This window comes from Trachurus trachurus (assembly GCF_905171665.1).
Source record: "Trachurus trachurus genome assembly, chromosome: 17".
NCBI lineage: Eukaryota > Metazoa > Chordata > Actinopteri > Carangiformes > Carangidae > Trachurus > Trachurus trachurus.
In genome coordinates, this window is record NC_139900.1 from 19,094,468 (window position 1) to 19,116,502 (window position 22,035).

General features: G+C 42.4%; 4 protein-coding genes across 4 annotated transcripts; 2 read left to right on the plus strand and 2 right to left on the minus strand.

Moving 5' to 3' along the window:
• Positions 1 to 162: 162 nt before the first annotated feature.
• LOC311000696 (kinesin-associated protein 3-like) lies at positions 163 to 16,031 on the minus strand. The gene is made up of 20 exons (XM_083991468.1): positions 15,886 to 16,031; positions 13,733 to 13,864; positions 12,529 to 12,686; positions 10,833 to 10,894; positions 10,620 to 10,761; positions 9,513 to 9,612; positions 9,307 to 9,431; positions 9,111 to 9,209; positions 8,177 to 8,355; positions 6,924 to 7,086; positions 6,709 to 6,809; positions 6,113 to 6,221; positions 5,721 to 5,833; positions 5,452 to 5,617; positions 4,532 to 4,657; positions 4,301 to 4,399; positions 4,019 to 4,104; positions 3,760 to 3,916; positions 3,587 to 3,671; positions 163 to 2,648 (listed from the first exon to the last, which is right to left on the minus strand). The coding sequence occupies exons 1-20, from the start codon at positions 15,912 to 15,914 to the stop codon at positions 2,546 to 2,548; spliced, it is 2,334 nt and encodes a 777-aa protein (XP_083847594.1). The 5' UTR covers positions 15,915 to 16,031; the 3' UTR covers positions 163 to 2,545.
• A 1,405-nt stretch (positions 16,032 to 17,436) lies between these two features.
• LOC311001221 (histone H1-like) lies at positions 17,437 to 18,845 on the plus strand (the record flags this gene model as incomplete). The annotated part of the gene is made up of 2 exons (XM_083992246.1): positions 17,437 to 18,062; positions 18,744 to 18,845. The coding sequence occupies 2 exons, from the start codon at positions 17,437 to 17,439 to the stop codon at positions 18,811 to 18,813; spliced, it is 696 nt and encodes a 231-aa protein (XP_083848372.1). The 3' UTR covers positions 18,814 to 18,845.
• A 1,321-nt stretch (positions 18,846 to 20,166) lies between these two features.
• LOC311000309 (histone H2A-like) lies at positions 20,167 to 20,550 on the minus strand (the record flags this gene model as incomplete). The annotated part of the gene is made up of 1 exon (XM_083990987.1): positions 20,167 to 20,550. One exon carries the CDS (start codon positions 20,548 to 20,550, stop codon positions 20,167 to 20,169), a length of 384 nt encoding a protein of 127 aa, XP_083847113.1.
• Positions 20,551 to 20,892: 342 nt separating this feature from the next.
• On the plus strand, positions 20,893 to 21,303 carry LOC311001183 (histone H3.2; the record flags this gene model as incomplete). The annotated part of the gene is made up of 1 exon (XM_083992200.1): positions 20,893 to 21,303. The coding sequence occupies one exon, from the start codon at positions 20,893 to 20,895 to the stop codon at positions 21,301 to 21,303; it is 411 nt and encodes a 136-aa protein (XP_083848326.1).
• Between the last annotated feature and the right edge of the window lie 732 nt (positions 21,304 to 22,035).

The window sequence follows — 22,035 nt, forward strand, 5'->3', positions numbered from 1 at the left end:
GTAAAGGTTCATACAGTGCCTTCAATAGGAAACATGAATGTAAATAAAACTGCATCTGAAGCCCGGTCTGATATTAAAACAGTCAAATGTCATGTTTTATTAAAGAACCTGAAGATGACGGACAGTGAGAGATGGAGATTATCTATGGTACAGTATGTTTTTGTTTACAGTGTCTTGTTAGGGTTAAGTAACAATACATTTAACTATTGTAAAAAAACACAATAATATACATACAGTAGATTAGCAATAACTTATAATAATAATAATAATAAAAAAAAAAAAAATTACATGCAACAAAATGTAACAATTCATGATTGAGGAAACTTCATGTGTTTCCTGAACCGAGTCAAAGTATTTACATTAGAAAGTGTCTGGTCGTAGTTAGTGGACTCTTGATCTCGAAATGAAAAAGTCAACTACACAGTGAGAACAGAAACTTCTCCAGGACCCAGGGCAAAACTGAAAACAGCCATAAACATGAAGCAATAATACTGACTGAGTAAACACAACATTCGCTCCCCGTGGTCCAAAATCCACATGTACAGTAAGTGTAGGAAATAACATTCATCATATAGAATCAGCTCACTGCCCTACAGCTGCAGCAGTTCCATGTCCACATGGAAACTGGATAATGAAACGTCAAGTGTTTCTAATTCAACATGTAGGATGGTGAAACTTAATACTGTACGCTACACATGCTCCTTGAGTGTTAATATTCATTACTTATTTTAATATGAATGGATAATATTTGTATATGTTGGAAATTCATTTCTTGTATCATCTACTGCTTATTTAGTTCAGCTTCTGTCATCAGTGACTGGTAGGTAAAACACATAGATGGGGAAGTTCAAGATAATAACTTGAGCTCAGTCATGTCAGTGATCCCTGCCCTCTTGTGGATTTAAAGGTACAGTACAATCTGGTGCACCAGCAGCACATGATTTGGTTGCACCTTTAGACTCTAGCCTGTCTGCTCTGAGGCTTCCTCCTCTTTAATTAGGTTCAGCAGAAATAGAAAATGATGTCACCAGATTTTGGTAATAATGTGTATGAGTTGTGTAAAGGCATAAAAACATAAAAACCTGCCATTGAACCATGAGAGGCTTAAAGTGTCATGGTAACCACAGTAACTTGCACCCGGTGCACCGATGGAGATTTTTAGTGAGGGTCAGTTCAGGCTGTGTATGCAACTAATACACCATCATGTTTAATGGGATGTTTTTTAAAAATCTTAGTACGGTATGATGTGATGATATTCCCAATGAACCACCTGGCTCTGATATAGGCAGAGTTGAATCTGACCATTTAATTTTTAATTGTGTGAGCTTGAAAACAAATGTATTGCTGGCTCATAGTAATGCCCACACTATAATAGGGCTGCAACTAATGATTATTTTCATTATCAATTAATCTATAGATTATTTAAATGAGTTATTCAATAAGATGTTAAAAAATGTCAGTGTTTCCCAAACCACAAACCAAAGAGATATTCAGTTCATTGTCATACAGGAACAAAGAAACCAGAAATATTCACATTTAAGAAGCTGAAATCTGAGAATTTGAAAAAAAAAGACAACAACTATTATTTGATTATCAAAATAGTTGACGATTGATTTAATAATGGATTATTGTTCGATTAATCGATTAATTGTTGCAGCTCTACACTATACACCTGCCCTCATACTACAACCACATGTATTGTAATTTCCCAGCTTGGGATCAATAAAGTATATAGTATATATCTATCTATCTATATGTAGTGAGTGAGCTTTGTGTGCAGGGATCACACCGACTGAGACAGTGAACAAAAAAAAAAATACTTCCGGCGGGAACCCAAACCAACTTAGCGACTGATGATCTGACACTTATCTGGATCTGGCCCTGACTCAGCCTGGACAGTGGTGCAGAGTCTTGGCTCTGTCCAGTGTGGGCGGTTAGGACCAGGTGTGTGTGAAAGCAGCTCAAGATCACCACCACCAACAATAATAAGGTGCCCAATTTTTGACAGTGGCATAAAAATTCTAATTATTTACAGTGTAGTGCATGTTAATGACACTTTTACCCTCTCATGGGTTAGCGTGCTGACCGGTGGATGTAAAACCATTCATCAATGGAATGTGAAAAACCACTGCTTCTTTTTCAGTGGATTTGAGGAGGCAAGAAATATCAAATATCCATCATTACATAAGAGAAGAAAACACATGCAAAAACCTATCAACATGTACTATTAGAAATGTAAAACCTGTTCACATTCTTTACATTTTCCGCCGACCACAAGCAACTGAACTAAGACGTCTGAGGCCAGTATGGAAGACTTCACATTATCTGTTGAACATAAAGGTGAATGAGAGGATGAAGTGGGTGGTTCAGGATGAGTGTGTGAAACTACAGTTCATTTAATAACGACACTCTGCAGTAGCAGTGTGTCACTCCCTATCACTCTTACACATTCTAACGTCTGCTACTGAAGTGACTCTAACAGTGAAAAGTGGATCTACAGATGGAACGGTGGACATGCAGAGTGTGTGTGCGTGTGTGTGTGTGTCTATGAGTACTGATAGAAGGGCTGTTCGTCAGGTCTGAAGCCGTACGCAGTGGCTGGTCGTCCGGGTGATGAGCTGGTCTGGTCGAAGACGTCTTTATCATCTCTGGAATAAACAGACGGTCAGATGAACTTATCTACATTTATCATGACACAACTCAAACTAAGCCTGCGATCGGTCAGGAAGAACTATAATTTAACACCATGGTGAAATGGCTAGAGGAGTCCCAGTGAGGAAAATTCGACAATTAAAAAAATATAGTTTGATGTCTAACCCTCAGTTAGTTATATTCAGGTTTCATGCTAGTAACATGCTCTCTGATTGGCCCTGGTTAGACCTGGTGTTAATACAGCTGCTATTAAAGCCATGTCAGGAGATCCAGTCACCAGTAGCTGTGTTTCCATTGTAGGTTTTTCGCAAAATAAAAGCGATATTTCTGAAATTTTGAAAAAATACAATTGCTATTTGCAGATGTTTCCATTGGAAGTTTATTTTGCAAATGAGCCGTAACTCTCGTAAAGTCTAGTCTCGCAATATCCCATAATTCTTATACTGTAAATTCACTTTGAGGAAGATGGACATAAAGGTCTTGCGTTTCCATGATGTTGGGACAGCGATCCCAGCTGCTGCTACAGCTGTTGTTGTTATTGTTTTTAACAGAAGACGTAGGCAGCGCTTGACTGCTCAAAGGCAAAACCCTTAGCGTTCTGGAGTTGTTGGATGAGTTTGATGAGGGAAACCAAGAAATCCCATTAGCCTCCGTAGTGTAGCTCTGAGCAGCTTGCGGCTCTGCGCCGCCGTTCTAAAAATAGCTTGCACCGACAATTAAAGGTAACAAACCTACCAAAACTATAGGGATTATGGCAATGGGGCAATTTGCCAAAATGTTGAATATCCCTTTAACCTTGAACCTTGAGACAGATGTGTCTTAAGGTTGCCAGTTACTTTGCTTTCACCTTTGTATTTTATCCCAATAGTGACAATAATGACTACACTCTACTGTTTTCCATTCCAGTTCATGTCTGTGGAGGATGTGAACTCACCCTGTGTGATGTGAGTCTCCATTTTGAGCCTGCAGGTCGTTGAAGAAATCTGGGCTGACTGAACCGTCTCCTGGCGTTATTCCATCTGAAACACAAAACATAATTTTACTAAATAAAAATAATAAATAAATACCATTTGTGAAACCATCTCAATGATCTGTTGTTGCGTGTACCTGCACTGTAGAAGAGATCAGTCCTGTCATTGTCGTTATCGTACAGATACGTCTCCGACTCATCAACTTGGCGACTCTCCACCATCTCCAGCCACTGGTTGTTATGGAAACGGAACTTCTCTGACTGGATCTTCCTGCCCCACTCCTCGTCGTACTCCTGGAAGATGAACATCGGTGTAAATAAGGGAACGGCCGACAAACTGAGAAGGTGAGTCCTGATGTCTCACCCCGTTACTCCAGTAACGTGTGAGTCACTTACAGCGATAATATCCAGGGTGTTGTCACACACTTTTCTGATCTCAGCGTTCTTGTCGTGCATCAGATCGATCAGGTAGGCAGGAGCCTCTGGAGACGGGGTTAAAGAAAAACCACAGGAACCTCTTGAGGTGTAAGAGTTTACATGCTCACCCATTCACACACACATTCTTCTACCTACATACTACCCTAGTTTCCACCATACACACACTTTCACACACCGATGATACGCCAGGAGGCTCATCAACAAGTACAGTGTTGACAGAGTGCATTGTGGGAAGGATACGGGTGTCTTTGATGATGACGTCTCGTGTTGCCTGGTGAAAAACCATCTGATAGAAGACGTAGACGATCTGACACACAAACTCATCGTCCTCCTGTTGGGCTGCGTTCAAGGAAAGAACACATGGACAGCAAATATGAAAGGTGTGTAAACATTAATCACATCTACTACTGACTGTTAACATCTTGAACTTAGAGAAAGGTGTGTGTGTGTGTGTGTGTGTGTGTGTGTTACCATTCAGTAACTCGATGAGGGCTGGGATAATGCCTGACTTAGCCAACATGGCAGCACAGGCATCGTCCATGGAAACCGTTCCGATCATTATCACCACCTCTAGGATGAGGTCGTCCTCTGCTGAGCCTGAAACACACAACATCACAGGAGGATATCTTAATCAAATATTGGTGTTGATGCTACAGTGGGACCACGCTATGAGATAATAACGGAACGTTACGAGACAGAGTTGTTTTAGAGGTAAATTCATGCAAAACAGCTGATGCACATTCCTGTCAAGGGCAGTTTTTCGGCAAGCAGTCTCTGCATTTGCCTCTGAAACAACTCTGTCGTAACGTTCTGTTATTATCTCATAGCGTGGTGAATGTGCAGGTCACAACTTGTCCACCAGAGCGTTGCGGAGTTGTTGGATTGTGTATTTGATGAGTTTGATGAGGGAAACCAAGAAATCCCATGAGCCTCCGTAGCGTAGCTCTGAGCAGCTCACGGCTCTGCTCCGCCGTTCTAAAAACAGCTTGCACTGACAATTAAAGGTAACGAACCTACCGCTATGACTATAGAGATTATGGCAATGGGCCAATTTGCCAAAATGTTGAACTATCACTTTAAGAGAATGATGGGATATCGCGAGAAACTTTAAATTGGAAACATCTGCAAAAATTTCTGCTTAGAAACTGCTCAAACAATACATATTCGTACAATACATTCACAAGAACCTGCACAGTAAATAGACCCGGCTTCCAACTGAGACAGACTCTTATTTGCCCAAATCTGTAGCCCGACCCGGCCCATTACAAAGGACCGGGGTCTGTCTGAGACTAAGCTTTTATTTGAGAATCTACGGTACATTTACGTCCTGTCATGTCAGATATCAACAAGCTTTTTTAAATAGTGAGATGTGAGTCTAGTCTCATGTCCACCTGGTTTGAGTCTGTCTTTCAGGTATGGCACCATGTTGTACTCCTTCAGCACCAGCTCCCAGTCCAGGTCAGGGATGGTGAGGTTGGCCAGTGTCCCCAGACACTCCAGGACCCACTCCTCCTCCTCCTCGGCCCGGATCTCTGCTGCCAGGTCGCCCACGTAGTCCTGACACACACACACACACACACACATACCGATGAGTCACACAGTAAAGCAGGACACTAAACCACTGTTACTAAACATGACTGTGTTTTTATTGGTAACCTACTATGAACAGTGGCTTGGTTGCTCCGTCATGCTGCGAGATGTTTCTGATCATCTTCATCAGGAGGCAGTCTTTCATCTTCAGAGCTCTCTTCATCAGCATCTTCAGCCCGTTTCCTACAGACAGCGACAGACACCAGCACAGACCAGATACTGATCAGTTACACCGGATTGTATGCAACTCACAAACAGAGTCAGTGGGCTACAGTTGACTTTATTCTTGCTTCTTTTTCTTTTTTGTGATCAATTATTAATTGATTTTTTTAGAAAAAAACAAAACAAAACAGAGATATAACAAAAGTACACATGAAAGGTCATAAAACAAAGAAAATCAAACAAACAATCAAAACAAAAAACTTTATTCTTGCTTCTGTCATAAAATATCAACAAATATACCTTCACAGACGAGCTGTGCATTCCTCTTGTTTGCAGCCAGGTTGATGCAGATGGAGATGAGCTCTGCTTCGATGTCCTCCTCACCGCACTCAAACAGCATCTGCATGAGCTACAGACACACACAAACACAAACACAGTTTCTTTATAACTAGCAAAGTCAGTATAGAAACAGTTGATATATGGCCTCCCTATATGTGAATGCACCTGTAGCTACTAGCCCATACATCTCTCTTTCATTCATCTTTTTTTGTCATCCCACTTTTTGTTTCTGTCTTTAGTGAGTTTTGTTTCTTTCTTACAAATATACAAATATATATTTTTGCACACTGCACTGACTCACAGTTTGGGAATTGCATCGTCTCAGCTTTTGTTTTCAGCACTTTATTTAACATTGCACATTTACACTACTGTAACAGCTACAGTATGTTTTGACATGTTATGATATGTTGTTTTTTCTTGATAATAACCGTGAACCAAGAGATTGATGTCAGCTGTGTAATGTAATCTGTCATGATAATAATAATAATAATGTGAAAAAACAAAAGCAAAAAAACAACAACAGTTGCAACACTTTGAGTTAATGGCTGTAGTTTTACCTGAGGTATGCAGTCGGTGTAAACAAACATGCCCTTAAAGCGGTCGTCAATACTGATGTGATAGAGGATACGCATGGCCACCTGACGGTTGTTTTCATCACCTGCATGACAACAGACAACAGCCCATAAATACCACAAAAACATTGTGTAAAGGTACAGTACAGTGGTTATTAATGACAGGTAGCACATGCTGGGATGTCAGTGAGCAGGTTTACCCAACAAGGCCGTCAGCTTAGGCAACAGACCCACTTCCACCATCTTGGCTCTGAGTCCAGAGTCAAAGGAGAGGTTGAGCAGCAGACGCAGAGTCAGGTTCATCAGGTCCTCGTGCTCACAGGGAACCAGGTGGGACAGTCGCTCCACAGTGTCCACCTCAGCCTGGGACACAGACAGAGACACATCAGAGTAGAAACTAGTAGGGGTCGGAGAAAAAAATCGATTCACATAAATATCGCAATATTTTTTTTGACGATTTTTAAATTGATTTTTTTTTTCAAAAATCGATTTCTTTTTATATATATATATATATATATATATATATATATATATATATATATATTGTGCAATGTGCATTTGTTCGCCTTTTTTACATACAGAGAGTCCAGGTTTTGAAAAGGGTTTAAGTTCACTTTATAATGGAGTATGTTAATTTATAGGTGTTGTGTGCAGATAAATGTTAAAATGTAGCAGTTTACCTCAGTCTATATCTCATTTTGTCAGAGAGGTTTCAGAAGCCTGTTTTTTCTTCTTTTATGCAGTCCAGGCTTTTGAAAATATAGTAAACATACAGTATATTGCTGCTGAATAAACCTTAAAAACTGACTTACATGTGGGAAATATGGTTCCTGGAATAGTCTGTAATCATTCAACTGTTTCACTGGTGTTAAAAATGCAGACTAAAAATTGAGAAAATCGGCAATATCGTAGAATCGCAATTTAAATCGAATCGGCCTCCAAAAAATCGTAGAGAAATCGAATCGGGAGAAAAGCGAATCGTCCCAGCCCTAGAAACTAGTGTCTCTAGTTCAGTGATTCCCAGCAAGTGAGCCGTCGAATCATTTTCAAAATGTCACTCTTTTTTTGTCTCCTATAACTTGCAGAGTGAAGGGCTCTCAAATTGTGTCTACTACAATCAGCACGTCTATATTTATTCTCAGAGAACGCATCATTTAGCCTCCGTGTTGTTTATGTGGTCGGAGGTGGGCTGCGAACATTTTGGAGATTTTCAAGTGGGCTCTGAGTTGGGAAAGGTTGGGAACCACTGCTCTAGTGGAAAGGAACCGAGAGTTCAAGATACCAACAAATTATAACAAGATGAACGAGACAGATGTCATACAGATAGAGACTGAATTCAGTCAACGCAGAACTTATTCTGACTGATTCTTTAAATGAGAGACCAGGCAAAGCTGAATGAATAATGAAATAAGCAGCACACTCCTTGATTTTAGGCAACAGTTCTGTCACTCACCATGTCATTCTTGTTCTCCAAGAAGATGGACAGCTTCTTGAGGAACGAGACCACCAGCACCAGCAGCTCCTCGTCGTTCCGGTCCAGAACTTTGACCAAAAGACCAACGATGTTTTTATTCCTCATCTTCAGCTCCGTCCTCGTGTCCTCAGCGAGGTTCAAAAGGAGGTAAAGAGACACTGAGAGAAAGACACAAAGAAAGAGCGAGAAATAATGAATAGGAATTTTTAAATAATAATAAGTAATAATAAAAACAATACGTTTACATCTTAAAGGGATAGTTCAACATTTTGGCAAATTGGCCCATTGCCATAATCCCTATATTCTAGGAGTAGGTTTGTTACCTTTAATTGTTGGTGCAAGCTGTTTTTAAGAATGGCTAATGGGATTTCTTGGTTTCCCTCATCAAACTCATCAAATACACAATCCAACAACTCCAAAACGCTCTGGTGGACAAGTTGTGACCTGCACATTCACCACGCTATGAGATAATAACAGAACGTTACGAGACAGAGTTGCTTTCGAGGTAAATTCATGCAAAACCGCTGATGCACGTTTCTGTTAGAGGCAGTTTTTCATCAAGCGGTCTCTGCATTTGCCTCTAAAACAACTCTGTCTCGTAACGTTCTGTTATCTCATAGCGTGGTGAATGTGCAGGTCACAACTTGTCCACCAGAGCGTTTTGGAGTTGTTGGATTGTGTATTTGATGAGCTTGATGAGGGAAACCAAGAAATTCCACAAGCCTCCGTAGCGTAGCTCTGAGCAGCTCACGGTTCTGCTCCGCCGTTCTAAAAATAGCTTGCACCAACAATTAAAGGTAACGAACCTACTCCTAAAACTAGAGGGATTATGGCAATTTGCCAAAATGTTGAACTATCTCTTTAAGTTTTTCTTTGTAAAATCTCTCCTTTGGTGGTTCGGCAGTCCACCTACCCCTGAGCAGCTGCTCCTGTTTAGCTCGGAGGCCTTGGTATTTCCTCAGAGCTTTGTCCTGGTCTCTTCTTAAGGAGCCGTTCTCTGGAGCTGACTCACGTACAGGGAGAGGAGTTAAGGAATATTATCCAGACAGACACACTAAATAAAACAGGATGTATCATGCAACTGATGAACGACAGCAGATGAAGGATATAAGCTTTGTTTTTCTTGCGGAGCTCCTCGCACCACACGTCGTGTCTCTTCAGCTCATGCTCCACCACGCTCATACACAGCGCGCCTATCTTATAATGACTCACCACTCCATGGAACTGGGAGAAACTGGGAGAAAGGTAGAGGAGGTTAGAAATATACTAACATGACATGGTGTGTGATGTATGTGTGCGTGTGTGTGTGTGCTACCTAGAGAAGCAGAAGAAGATGTAGATGATGATGGTAGCCAGCTCAACGCTCTGCTTCCAGTCCTCCCTCAGCACTCTGGCCAGAGCACCCAGAGCCGCCTCTACACACCCAGAAAAGACAAATGACTTGACAGGACAAGTACAGGTACCACACACTGTGACACAACACAAACCATGTGTAAATACACTTTATACATACAGGTGCATGAAGCAGAATATGAAGGTGGTCAACAGTCTTCTCCATGATAGTGGAGCTACTGAACCAGACTAAGAGACCATTTAAAGGCTCAGGAAACCTTTGCAGGTGTTTGGAGCCAGGTTATTATAGTTTTAAAATTTTCATTAGTTTTTCTTAGTTTGCTTTTTTACTTCAGTTTAGTTTTAGTTGATTACGCAGTTTTAGTTTATTTTTTATTTTTGAGGAATTGGTAGTTTTTATTTAGTCTTAGTCTTTCAAAGGAGGTTAAATCGAAAGCAACTGGACTTAGTTATTTGTCTAGGAAGACGTTTCACCTCTCATCCAAGAGGCTTCATCAGTTCATGTACACATCTGACCAGGCTGGGACTGGTCCAACTGTCTGTGTTTAATGAATCTATATGAGTCTCAATATTGAAATTGAACTACTGAAATAAAATAACTTTTCCATGATATTCTAATTTATTGAGATACATGGCTTATTTTAATGAATAAGATGTTATGTTTGAACCTGGGACTGTCAGACAGAGACTGTAACTGCAACACCAGGATGTTGTATCCTGGCACTTTGGATGTGTGGATTAATAAGATAGATAAATTATGTAATGCAGCTACTTTATGTGTTTTGATTACTCTTACTGATAACATTCCTTCTGTTTACTGCATTTGATGAGGAGGAGAAAACGTCTGGGTTATAACCGACTTGATTAAATGATCATGCGACTGAACAACAAGCCCTCTAATAACCCCCCCCCAATCTAGTTCATGAGAGATGACATCATAAAAATACCATTTGATTGGCTTAAGCTAAATAAAAATAAAGGAAACAAAATGTGGTGGCACTTGATAAGATGTAGGTACTACGGGCTCCTTTGTTAAACATGAGTATTAACAGGTAGAGAGCCAGCAGACCGTTGTGCAGCAGCTCCTCCAGGTTGTCAGGGTTACGGGCGAGCTGCAGGATGAGAGCGGAGCCTCTGATCTTCTCTGGGATCCCTTCATAGAGCAGCTCAATGTACTCCTCCACTCTGGTGATGCTGGCCTCCTCATTCAGCTGCACAGACACACACCGTTACCGACTGATACCAACACACTCCATACTGTCCCTGTGTCATGATGTGTTACCTCCATTCCTTCAAACGGGGTCAGCTCTCTGGGTTTCACTGTTCGTTTCTCTTTCTTCTCTACTGTTGAGACAAAAACACAAACACCCAGAGACCTGAGACTGGAACGGTTTACGATTCTACACAGGAACCTTCTCATTATGCGAGGTGACAGAGCATTTTCAGTTGCTGGTCCGAAACTGTGGAATAACTTAGCTCATTCAGTTTGTTCTTCACCCTCCATTAATATCTTCAAAACGCGCCTAAAAACTCATCTTTTTTCCATAGCATTTGATTCGGCATTGTACTAATACTCCATAATCCTCCGAATCCGATTGTATTTTATTGCACCCGCTGTTTTTAAATATTCTTCTTTTTTCCCCTCTTTTTATATTCTATTGTCATTGTTGTTTTTGTTTTGCACATAACTGTAAAGCACTTTGGTCAACATTTGTTGTTTTTAAATGTGCTCTAAAAATAAAGCTGCCTTGACTTGACAATATGAATGATTAATGGACTACAGAACTTTTCTTCAACACAAATCAAATTCAAATTGTATTTGTATGGCACCAGTGTTGTTTTTGGCAGGCATTTTAGATTTAGTCTTAGTCTTAGTCTTTTTGACGAAAATACTTATTCGTTTTAGTCAATTTTAGTCATTCCTATATGTGATAGTTTTAGTCTAGTTTTAGTCGACGAAAACTCAACAAGGTTTTCGTCTAGTTTTAGTCAGTTTCAGTAAAAAAAATAAATAAAAAAGTCTTTCAACAAATTAATTCAATAAAGGAATGGTTTTACACATAATGTTTCCACCCAATGCCAAATACTTTATGGTCTAAGGATTATGCATTAGCCTACACACAGATAAAGTGGTACAGTAACAGTAGTGCATTCAGTTTTTTTTCTGATGGAGTGACGGCAGGTGTGTTGAGCAGAATGCGCTGCATGCCAGGTGGTGGTGTGACCACACAAGGATGCAGCAGTGTTGCAGACACTTGTTGATTTTAATGGACAGATTACACGCACAATAAGCAGAAATGTCATGCATTTGAACGTCTGACCACCCGTCAGCGCCGCGGAGCGGCTGCACCGCACTGACCGAGGTCACCGGAGCAGCGGATCACTGCCTGCTGCTCTCTGCCGCTCTAATCACAAGCACCGGGCGGCGGCGCACCGCGGCTCGTCTCAGCAGCGTTGTTCTGTTGTTGACGGAGCCGTTGCTAAATCGTGTGCAGCTTAGAGTAATGACAATCCATAATATGGAATGTAGAGGCGATCACAGCCCGACCACTAACATTTACGTCCGTTCTCGTCTCGTCAACGAAAACTCCCACACGTCTCGTCCTCTATGGTCTCGTCATGTTTTCGTCATCAGAGAGCCATGTTCGTCTCGTCACCGTCTCGTTATCGTCATGAAAAAAAGGGGCGTCAACGAAAATATTTCGTCATCGTCATCGTTAACGAAAACAACACTGTATGGCACTTGTCGTCCTACATAAAAGCAACACAAAGTTACAAAAGCTAAAATGAACAAAATAGATAAAATGCTCTTTAAGTCATAAAATGAAGTTGGTAAACAGGTAAGGATATTAAAAAAAACAGGCATTAAAACATGTAACTAAAATCATATAAAATAAAAATTAAATATGATCATCAAACTATCAATTCCTCTGTGAAGCTATTTGGTTTGTGATCTGATTCCCTCGTGACAGACTCACCTTTTCCCTCCACTGGGGAGGATTTCCTGTTCTGAAGGTAATAAAGAAGCTGCTCCACCTGGGGCAGACGGGAGGGAGGGATGAGCTTACACTCCTCCACCACTTTCTGGGCCAGAGCTCCAACATCTGTGCTCGGAGAAAGACTTTTCACACGGATACTGGTGAGAGAAAGAGAGGACAAGTCAGACTTCAAGCAAGATGAATTTTATAATTATTAACTTACTTACCTGCAACAGAAATCAAGACCAGCTGCTAAAGTATTACAGACATGTTATTACACTAATACATCCCCTGTCCCATTCAGGCTTTGGAAAAGTGTTCTTTTTTGTAAATTGTACCTTATTTTGTCCATTTAATCAGTTTGTTTCTATGTTTATTCCTCTCTAGAAGTCTGATTTACTATACTTTATCTATGAAATTATCTCTTACATGCTTAGGAATTATGACAAAATTATCATAGAACAACGCAAACATGTTGTTTTTGATTTTAAACCATGCCCACTATCTGTCCTGTGGGAGAGAAAACCCTTGTGCTCACCGTTCAATACTGGAAAACATTCATCAACTCAAAGTTGCTAGTGTTCTTGCTAGGCACTTCTTTGGAAAATAAATCTTTAGTGGGGTCTGAAAAAGAAGGGTTAGGGGTTAACCCATTGAAAAAAGACTTCGGTCGAAACGTCTGTGCTTGCCTGTCCTACAATAAAGAAACATCAAAGGAATATTTAGAGTGTGCTGGCTTTTCTCCCCTCTCAGTCTGCTGCTGTAGCCGTGCACCTCTACAAGATTTATCTTTTTTTGGGTGAGTGCTCGCTTCTTCTTTTTGTCTGAAAAAGAAGAAACATTTTTTTTCCAGGACAACTCAAGTTTTTCATTTTCCATGTTTTTACCATGTCTGGAAAATTGGTCTTGTCTGGTTTTCCAGGACGCATGGGAACCCTGTGATAATATGTCTATCTACTCCTATCCGGTTTAGATGGACGGGAGCCAACACAGTGGTGAATAGAAGGACCAGCCTGATGAAAACTACCCTGATTCAAATGAGAATGAAACATGAGTGAAAGCAGGTGGAGGACAAAAGCAGATCTCAGGTGGGTAGTGAGAAGGACTAAATGTGACTATAAATAGAAGTTCATTTACAGGCTTTCATGACTCAGTTTCAGAATAGAGAACAAGAGGACATATAAAAGAGAGAGAGCACACTCACATCTTTTGTCCCTCCTTGCGTTCGCCCAGCATATGACCTCCGCCCTCCCCCAGTATAGACGCCTCCACCTCATAGTGGACCACCAGGGCCTTCTCTGTGGGGTGAACATCTAAACTGCCCGCAGTCACTTTGCTGTGGATGACAATGAACAGACATTCAAACAAACACCGACTCAGACATTCATCTTTATTGTGCAAACTCAGTTTTAGATACCGGTGCATAATGGCTTTCATGCTCAACCCATAAACCATAATCTTTTGTTTATGATAGATTAAACAACACAAATATACACATTGTAACATTGTACAATAAAGTTATGTACCGCTCTATTGATTGATTTCTCGCCAGCTTCGTTGTAAACAAATGCACATGGGCGAGAGGAGGGTTAGCAAAACTGCGAAAAGCCGGACTTAGTTCCTCTTTAGTGCTAATACTTTTCATGGATGCTTTGCTTGAAAGTATGTTTTGTCGCATTTACGTAACCAGGCCTGTGCAAACTAAGGCCTTCAGGCCATGTGGTCTGTTGGGTTTTTTAATCCAGACCGTTAAATATTGGTACAAAATTGTCTAAATTATAGCAAAGACCACAAACTTTGATGCACTGGCAAAAAACGAGTGACCACCAGCAACACTTCTCCTATAACTCAATGGAAGTTTTCTTTTACTTTTAGGTTATGGCTTTTACATGTCATCTGCCTATCAGTTCACACAAACACTCTCCATCCATCCCATACTCAATGTGCTGTGTGTTTTGTTCACTCATTGCTGAAAGCCTTATCATAATCAATATCTTAATATGAGCATTTTAGAGCCACTGATCATCCTCAGCTTCACCTTTCCACACATTTTTAGAAGGTTTGGTAAATCATAGAAAGAAAACTCATAAGAGTAAATCATTTATATAATAATTATTATATTATAATAGATTATATAAAATAATAATATGAAAATACTCCCCCATGCTGCCTGTCATAACTTTAATAAATTAAGTTTTTTTTTTTTTTCAACATTTAGGCTAAAACATGTGGCTTTCAAACTTATTCCTTTCACCCACTTTTGATAACTCACGATGACATTATAGATAGCCTATAGAAATAGATATTGATTGTTTGGTTATTAACTGTCATATCGGGAAAAAAAACAGTTATTTATCAATCCACCATAACAATAACACAATATCGCCAGACACGCCCAAACAGCGACACACACACACACACACACACACACACACACACACACACACACACACACACACACACACACACACACACACACACACACAGAGAGATAACGTTAGCTGTACTGGCTAACCTTAACCGGCTAACACATGTTCCTGTAAAGTGTCAGATAATTATAAAGACTCATCTCAACTCACTGTGTAAATTAGCGTAGAGTAAAGCTAATTAAACGTGTTACTAATTAGCTACATGGTTTATAGGTCACCGTTTCCCAGTAGCCTGTTAGCTAGTTAGCTTAAGTTAGCTCCACCAGCCTCCATGGAGGAAGCGTCAGTTCAGTGTTGTGGTCGTTACCGGTGAAAAATAGACCTGGGTTGAGAAATTAAACGTTTATTAATTACACGAATGTGGTTTTAGGATTAATGCGGCACGGTGCAGAAGTACACGGAGTCATTCAACTTGGTTTCTTGCGCTAATTCCCAAAGATAAGATCTCTAAGTTAGGCTACTTCGTTTAAGGGAAGGGCTGTCAGAAACATGGCAGCTGTAACAAGCACACCGGCTGAACAGTGTGACATGTTTTATCCATCTTCATGCACTATCTATGGACTACATATATGCCGAATTAACCGGCGGATCACACTGTTTAACAAAAAGCGTCCAAGCCGTTTCTCGTGTGGTTCGTGTTTACTGATGAGCACGCAAACCTAAAACTGACAGCTGTTTGAGCCGTGGCTGGTCTGAGCCTCTCCCCACGCCACAGAGCCGCTCCGCTGCTCACTGAGGTACGAGATTTCAGTAGGCTACAGTCACTAACTGATCCCGATCTTATCCAAGTGCATGTTATAGTAATTACTTAACCCATGTTGACATGCAGGAGGAATAGGGAGGTTGACATTAGCTAGCTAATGCTACTTTTACCCGACAACACTGAACTGAATTGTCATTATTATCATATAGTTTTGTTGGGTCTCACCGTTTGAGGTAGCGCGCGTCATCCTGCATCTTCCTCAAATATAGTGTTTCAGATTTTAAAGTAATTTTAATGTCCCGATCACATTTAAATTAAGCTCTCAAATCACGGCCATAAAAATCCGTGTGAGTCAATTGCACCGCTGTTAATACAAGAGTAGGACTACAAACATGGAGACGTTCCTCCCGTTCTTCTTCTTCTTTAGCGGTAGGCTGCACTCAGGAGAGCATCATCACCACCCTCTGTTCCCTGTGTTAACTACAGCCCTAAAGCTTTTCAAACTTGGTGTATCGACTAAAGTGCTTTATTACCAAAAGAAAAGAAGAAGCTAATAACCCATAACCCCCCCCCCCCCCCCCCCCCCTTTTTTTTTTTTTTGGCTAACTCGACGTAGCCTACCCTCTTAGCCTTCACCGAGGAAATAGCCTAGCTATTCTCCCTCCTAAACCTCGCCATTATAGCCTATAGGCCTAGTTGTTTTGTTTCCTTTGTAACTGAGCACTAAATATAAAATACAAAAACAACATTAATGCAACAATGTGACATGATGTTTGACTTTATTTTTCCTTTGATTTCTCATCAAGTCTGACACAAAGTGTCTCTACCAGCAGAGAGCTGTCCAGCAGGGGCGCATGACGTCTGTCCGACTACCCATTTCTCCGACCATACATTTCTTTATTTTTGCGTCCATTAGTCCGACCTCCCACTTCTCCGACTTAAGTAGCCCTAACCCTTAACCTTACCCTAAACCTAACTGTACGTTCACACCAAAAGCTTCCAAAGCGTCAAAAACGCCGGAAGTCAATTCATTTTCAATGAGAGCCCAATGCTTTTGGTGTGAACGCACAGTTATCACTGTAGCCTACACGCAACAAATAAAGATACAATCACTGACAGGTGTGTGTGTATGAGGAGGTTTCACTCTGAGACACTGTAACAATGTGAAGCTGATGTTGTGTTTTTAATGTAACGAGCTACAGACACATGTTACATTGTTACATTCACGGCTCTGACAGAGTCTGCTTCAGCTTCAGCATGAGCCTCGGCCGTCAGTGGTGTGTTTGCTGCTCGGAGACTAGTGCACTTTGTGACAAAGTGCTGATGAGCAGGTGGCTGCTTTGACTCTAGATGTGTCAACAAACATCTGGAGCAGCTGGAAACGGGCTTTTGCTGCGTGTGCGGAGCATTTAGTAGCGTTTTAGGAGAGAAATGAGCGAGAGAAGCCTCCGAGCAGCGGCGAGCACCGCGGTGAGCAGCGGAGGTTTGGAGGCTCCACAGACACTTGGCAGAGAGCAGCAGGGCTCCTGGGGACTCGAACATGAACACAGCCCAGTCCGCTCCCGGCTCCTCCACCGCCAGCCTCCAGCTCCTCTCCCGCGGGGTTTTGTGACGCTTTGATCCGGGACGAGAAAACACAAGTTTGTGTCCCGGTGTCCGGGCTGCAGCTGGAGCCAGGGCTGGGCTGAGTCTCCACGGTTCTCATGGTGTGTTCAAGTACCGCCTCCTGCGCCTGTCCTGCATCAGTCCGCTCCAGTCCAGACTCAGAGAGGAACAATGGCAGAAGAAGCTCCAGCTCCAGTCGCCGCCGCCGCCCCGGCTAAAGCCGCCGCCAAGAAGAAGAAGGCGGCCCCCAGACCCAAGAAGGTCGGGCCCAGCCTCGGGGAGCTGATGGTCCAGGCCGTGTCCGCGTCCAAGGAGCGCAGCGGCGTGTCCCTGGCCGCCCTCAAGAAGGCTCTGGCCGCCGGAGGCTACGACGTGGACAACAACAAGGTCCGCGTCAAGACCGCCATCAAGAGCCTGGTGGCCAAGGGGACTCTGGTCCAGCTCAAGGGAACCGGGGCCTCCGGCTCCTTCAAGATGCCCAAGGCCGAGGTCAAGAAGGCCACCAAGAAGCCGGCGGCCAAGAAGGCCGCTCCCAAAGCCAAGAAGCCCGCAGCCGCCAAGAAACCCGCCACCGCGGCCAAGAAGAAGACCAAGACCGTGGCAGCCAAGAAGCCAGCAGCCGCCAAGTCCCCCAAGAAGGCCAAGAAACCTGCAGCGGCCCCCAAGAAGGCAGCCAAGAGCCCCAAGAAGCCCAAGAGCCCCAAGAAGAAGGTGGTCAAGAAGGCCCCCGCAGCCAAGAAATCCCCCGCCAAGAAGGTAGCCAAGCCCAAAGTGAAGAAGACGGCAGCCAAGAAGAAGTGAGCTGTCCTCACTCAACACATGTTGATCCTATAGCTACTCAAAGGCTCTTTTAAGAGCCACACACACAGTCTGAGAGCTGCTTCCTCCAACACACACACACACACACACACACACACACACACACACACACACACACACACACACACACACACACACAATGAAATATTTAGGGCCTTATGCCCACATACAAAAAAGTAAGGGTTCCTGCACAAGGGACATATACTGCCAGTGCAGTCCAGTTGTTGTGCAGTGTAAAATGTTTGAAGCAATTGAACAGTTGCCAGGACGTTTTTAGTTTGGAAATTAAGTAGGCCTACACAGTATTAAGCATTAGTATACTGAATTTCATCCAATCCACTTTTATTTAGGCCTATATAGCACATTTTCAACACGGTTTACCATGGGTGCTGCACAGTGATCTACATAAAAGACAGAAAATACTGAATTCATCATTTATAACACAGATACTCATTAGTATGTAGTTTATAGTTACAAATGTTTTACACATCAAACTGTATTCATAAACTAATAAGTATTCATGCATTATAAATGAAGAATTCAGCATTTATTAATGCTTAATAGTGTGTAGACTACTTATAAAGTGTTATCATAAATTGAGCAAAGAGAGAGTCAATGGAGAGACCTCTTGATGTTTTGCATCTGTTTGTCACCCTCAGTCTGCAGAAGCTGTTTCCTGGCTACCAGTTTGTCCTCACACCCAGAGCTCTCTCTCCATGTGCAGCCTGATGTGTCTGAGATTGTTGTCTCAGGCCTCATGTCATGTGTGTGGCTGTGTCACTCTATGAAGCTTCTCAAGCTCAATTACTGAAATATAAATAGGATTTTTTTTTTCTTTCAGGAGTTGTAGAATTTCATTGATCCAGTCCACACAGACATGTCAGTTTCCTTTCTATTGTATGTGCTACAGTTTTAAGGGATGTCTGTCTGTCTTATGTGACTTTTATCATACTAAAAGGAGCACACACATCCCTCCACAGCATTTATATCAAAACCATTCTCACCTGTCCTAGGACAGTGTCAGGCCAATGCAAACCACTTACCATAATAAAAGGAGAACATGAATCCTCCAGAGCATTTAACATGCCTTCAACAAGCTGCTACAAGGGGAAGAAAACTTGTTAAAAAAACTTGCAAAATAGAAACCAGAGAAAATGATTTGACTATTGCAACATAGATAGGCCTATAAGGAAGGAACCCTAAAAATCACAACACACATCTAAACATTTTCTTTTGTGAAATCAAACAGCAACAGAGCAGCAGGCTGCTGCAGTTATAAGCCTCTGAAAGACAAGGACAAGACTGAAACGCTGCGCAATAACATTTAATTACATTAGTAGTATTAGTGGAGGTCCTTATATTATTGTGAACAGCCTGTGGAAGTGATCCAGGTCAACTGATGTTGACTGACTACAGAACCTCTTCACCTACTCAGTGAAAACAGGAGAAATCTTATGTAGGAGTTTTCACTCAGTTTTTGTGTTGAATATTCAGCTAAAAAAGAAATACAACAAAATTATTTTCAGTACATCACCTACAGAAATGAGGGTGTTTGACAAACACAAGGTGCTTATTATTTATTTGGGTATTATTTACCCACTTAGTTTATTTGTTGCTCTGTTCCTGTTACTTTCAGTTTGTCTTTGTATGAATGTGTTTGTATTTATATGTAGGCTATATGAATAGAGAGATGAAGATTAGTAATCATGTTAGAATAAATCTAGCTATGTATATAAATATAATATATTAGAATAAATTCAGTTAAATAAACTCAAATTCATTTATTGTATAGATAGACTATAATGACTAGATAGTTTTACTTCCCACTCAAAAATCAAAATTATCTTTATTTTTGTTCAAGTTTTTATTCGTTATGCCTGTCCATTTCTGTATTATGTTTTATTCTTAACATGTCCGAAATAAACTAAAACTAACTAATATTTCAATAGAAAAGTAGCTTATATTGGCTAATGAATGTATTGTGTTGTGTTGGTGAGAGTGCAGGAGCTGCTCTTTGTCAGTGGGTGTGTGGCTCTTAAAAGAGCCTTTGTGTGGTTTGCGTCTCCAGCAGGAGCAGCAGCTTTACTTCTTGGCGGGCTTCTCGGTCTTCTTGGGCAGCAGCACAGCCTGGATGTTGGGCAGCACGCCGCCCTGAGCGATGGTGACTCCGCCCAGGAGTTTGTTGAGCTCCTCGTCGTTGCGGACGGCCAGCTGCAGGTGACGGGGAATGATCCTGGTCTTCTTGTTGTCTCGGGCAGCGTTTCCAGCCAGCTCCAGGATCTCAGCGGTCAGGTACTCGAGCACAGCCGCCAGGTAGACGGGGGCGCCGGCTCCCACACGCTGAGCGTAGTTTCCTTTACGCAGCAGCCTGTGGACACGGCCCACGGGGAACTGGAGCCCGGCACGGGAGGAGCGGGTCTTGGCCTTAGCGCGGGCTTTGCCTCCGGTTTTTCCACGTCCACTCATTTTGCAGTTACTCTGTGTGACAGACAGTCAGAGAAAGTGTGGAGCAAACGGACACAGCCTCGCTTAAATGAGCGCGGAAAGCGCGGGACAGTCGGTGAAGGACCAATCAGATGAGAGGCCGCTCTGTCCTCCAATGAGCAGCCGACGCTCAGGCGGGGGAGGCGGGGAGGGTCGCTCCTCTGGGCGGTGCCGAGCTCCAGGAGCCCAGGACCACCAATCAGGACCCGGAGCCCCGGAGCAGCGTCACCGAGTCTCAGCCGGTCCCACGCTTTAAGAGCCGAGGCGCCGTGGGTTGAGTCACTTGACTTTTCTCCAGCTCAGAGAAACAACTCGTAGTCTATCATGGCAAGAACCAAGCAGACCGCTCGTAAATCCACCGGCGGAAAAGCCCCCAGGAAGCAGCTGGCCACCAAGGCTGCACGCAAGAGCGCCCCGGCCACCGGCGGCGTCAAGAAGCCTCACCGCTACAGGCCCGGTACCGTGGCTCTGAGGGAGATCCGTCGCTACCAGAAATCCACCGAGCTGCTGATCCGCAAGCTGCCCTTCCAGCGCCTGGTCAGGGAGATCGCTCAGGACTTCAAGACCGACCTGCGCTTCCAGAGCTCGGCCGTCATGGCTCTGCAGGAGGCCAGCGAGGCTTACCTGGTGGGTCTGTTCGAGGACACCAACCTGTGCGCCATCCACGCCAAGAGAGTCACCATCATGCCCAAAGACATCCAGCTGGCCCGCCGCATCCGCGGAGAGAGAGCTTAAAGTGCTGCCGCTCCTCTCATCCTATAACGGCTCTTTTCAGAGCCACCAACCTCTACTCTAACAGCAAAGTCCTTCATTTCACTTTTATATAGTCTACTTATTTACGTTTTCACTTAGATATCAATAATACAGCATGTGGCAAAGCTGTTCATTTAAGAACTTTAGAGCCAGGTATAAAAGAAAAAAAAAGTATTTATATTGCAATGAGTCATTAATGAAGACAATACAAAAACAGATAAAATAGTAAAATACAAAAAGTTCATCAGTTATATTATCACCATTCTATACATTGACCCCTCAGGTTTAATGCAGAGGCTACCTCACAAAGTGCATTAAGTGTACAAAATGTTTACCCATAAAGTGCACAAGTAGAACACATATCATCACAACCATCGTCAAGGAATCATTAGTTCTTGTTAAGCTGCAGGGACAAAGCTAGATCTGTGCCTTTTTATTTTAGCGAACTCCAAAAAAAATGTATTTTCTGAAGAGGTTACAATTTGCCAAAGAGCACACTGACTGGCCTAAAGAGAAATAGTGCAACATTTTTGAAAGATAGATTGTTCTTTTTTGGATCTAAGCGCCACAGAGACTTTATCAGACAAACTCCCAACACTGAATTCAAACCGGTACACTGTGAAGACAGGCAAGCATCATGATAAGGGGATGTATCTCATACTTTGGTTTTGGGCCCATTGATCATATACCAGGGATCATGGGTCAGTTTGAATA

Coding starts and splice junctions, on each gene's coding strand:
- LOC311000696 (XM_083991468.1), bottom strand. CDS start 15,914: ATGCAGGATGACGCGCGCTACCTCAAACG. Junction 10,895..12,528: donor CTCCCCAGTGGAGGGAAAAG/GTGAGTCTGTCA, acceptor TTGTCTCAACAG/TAGAGAAGAAAGAGAAACGA. Junction 6,222..6,708: donor ACACCGACTGCATACCTCAG/GTAAAACTACAG, acceptor GTGTGTCTGTAG/CTCATGCAGATGCTGTTTGA.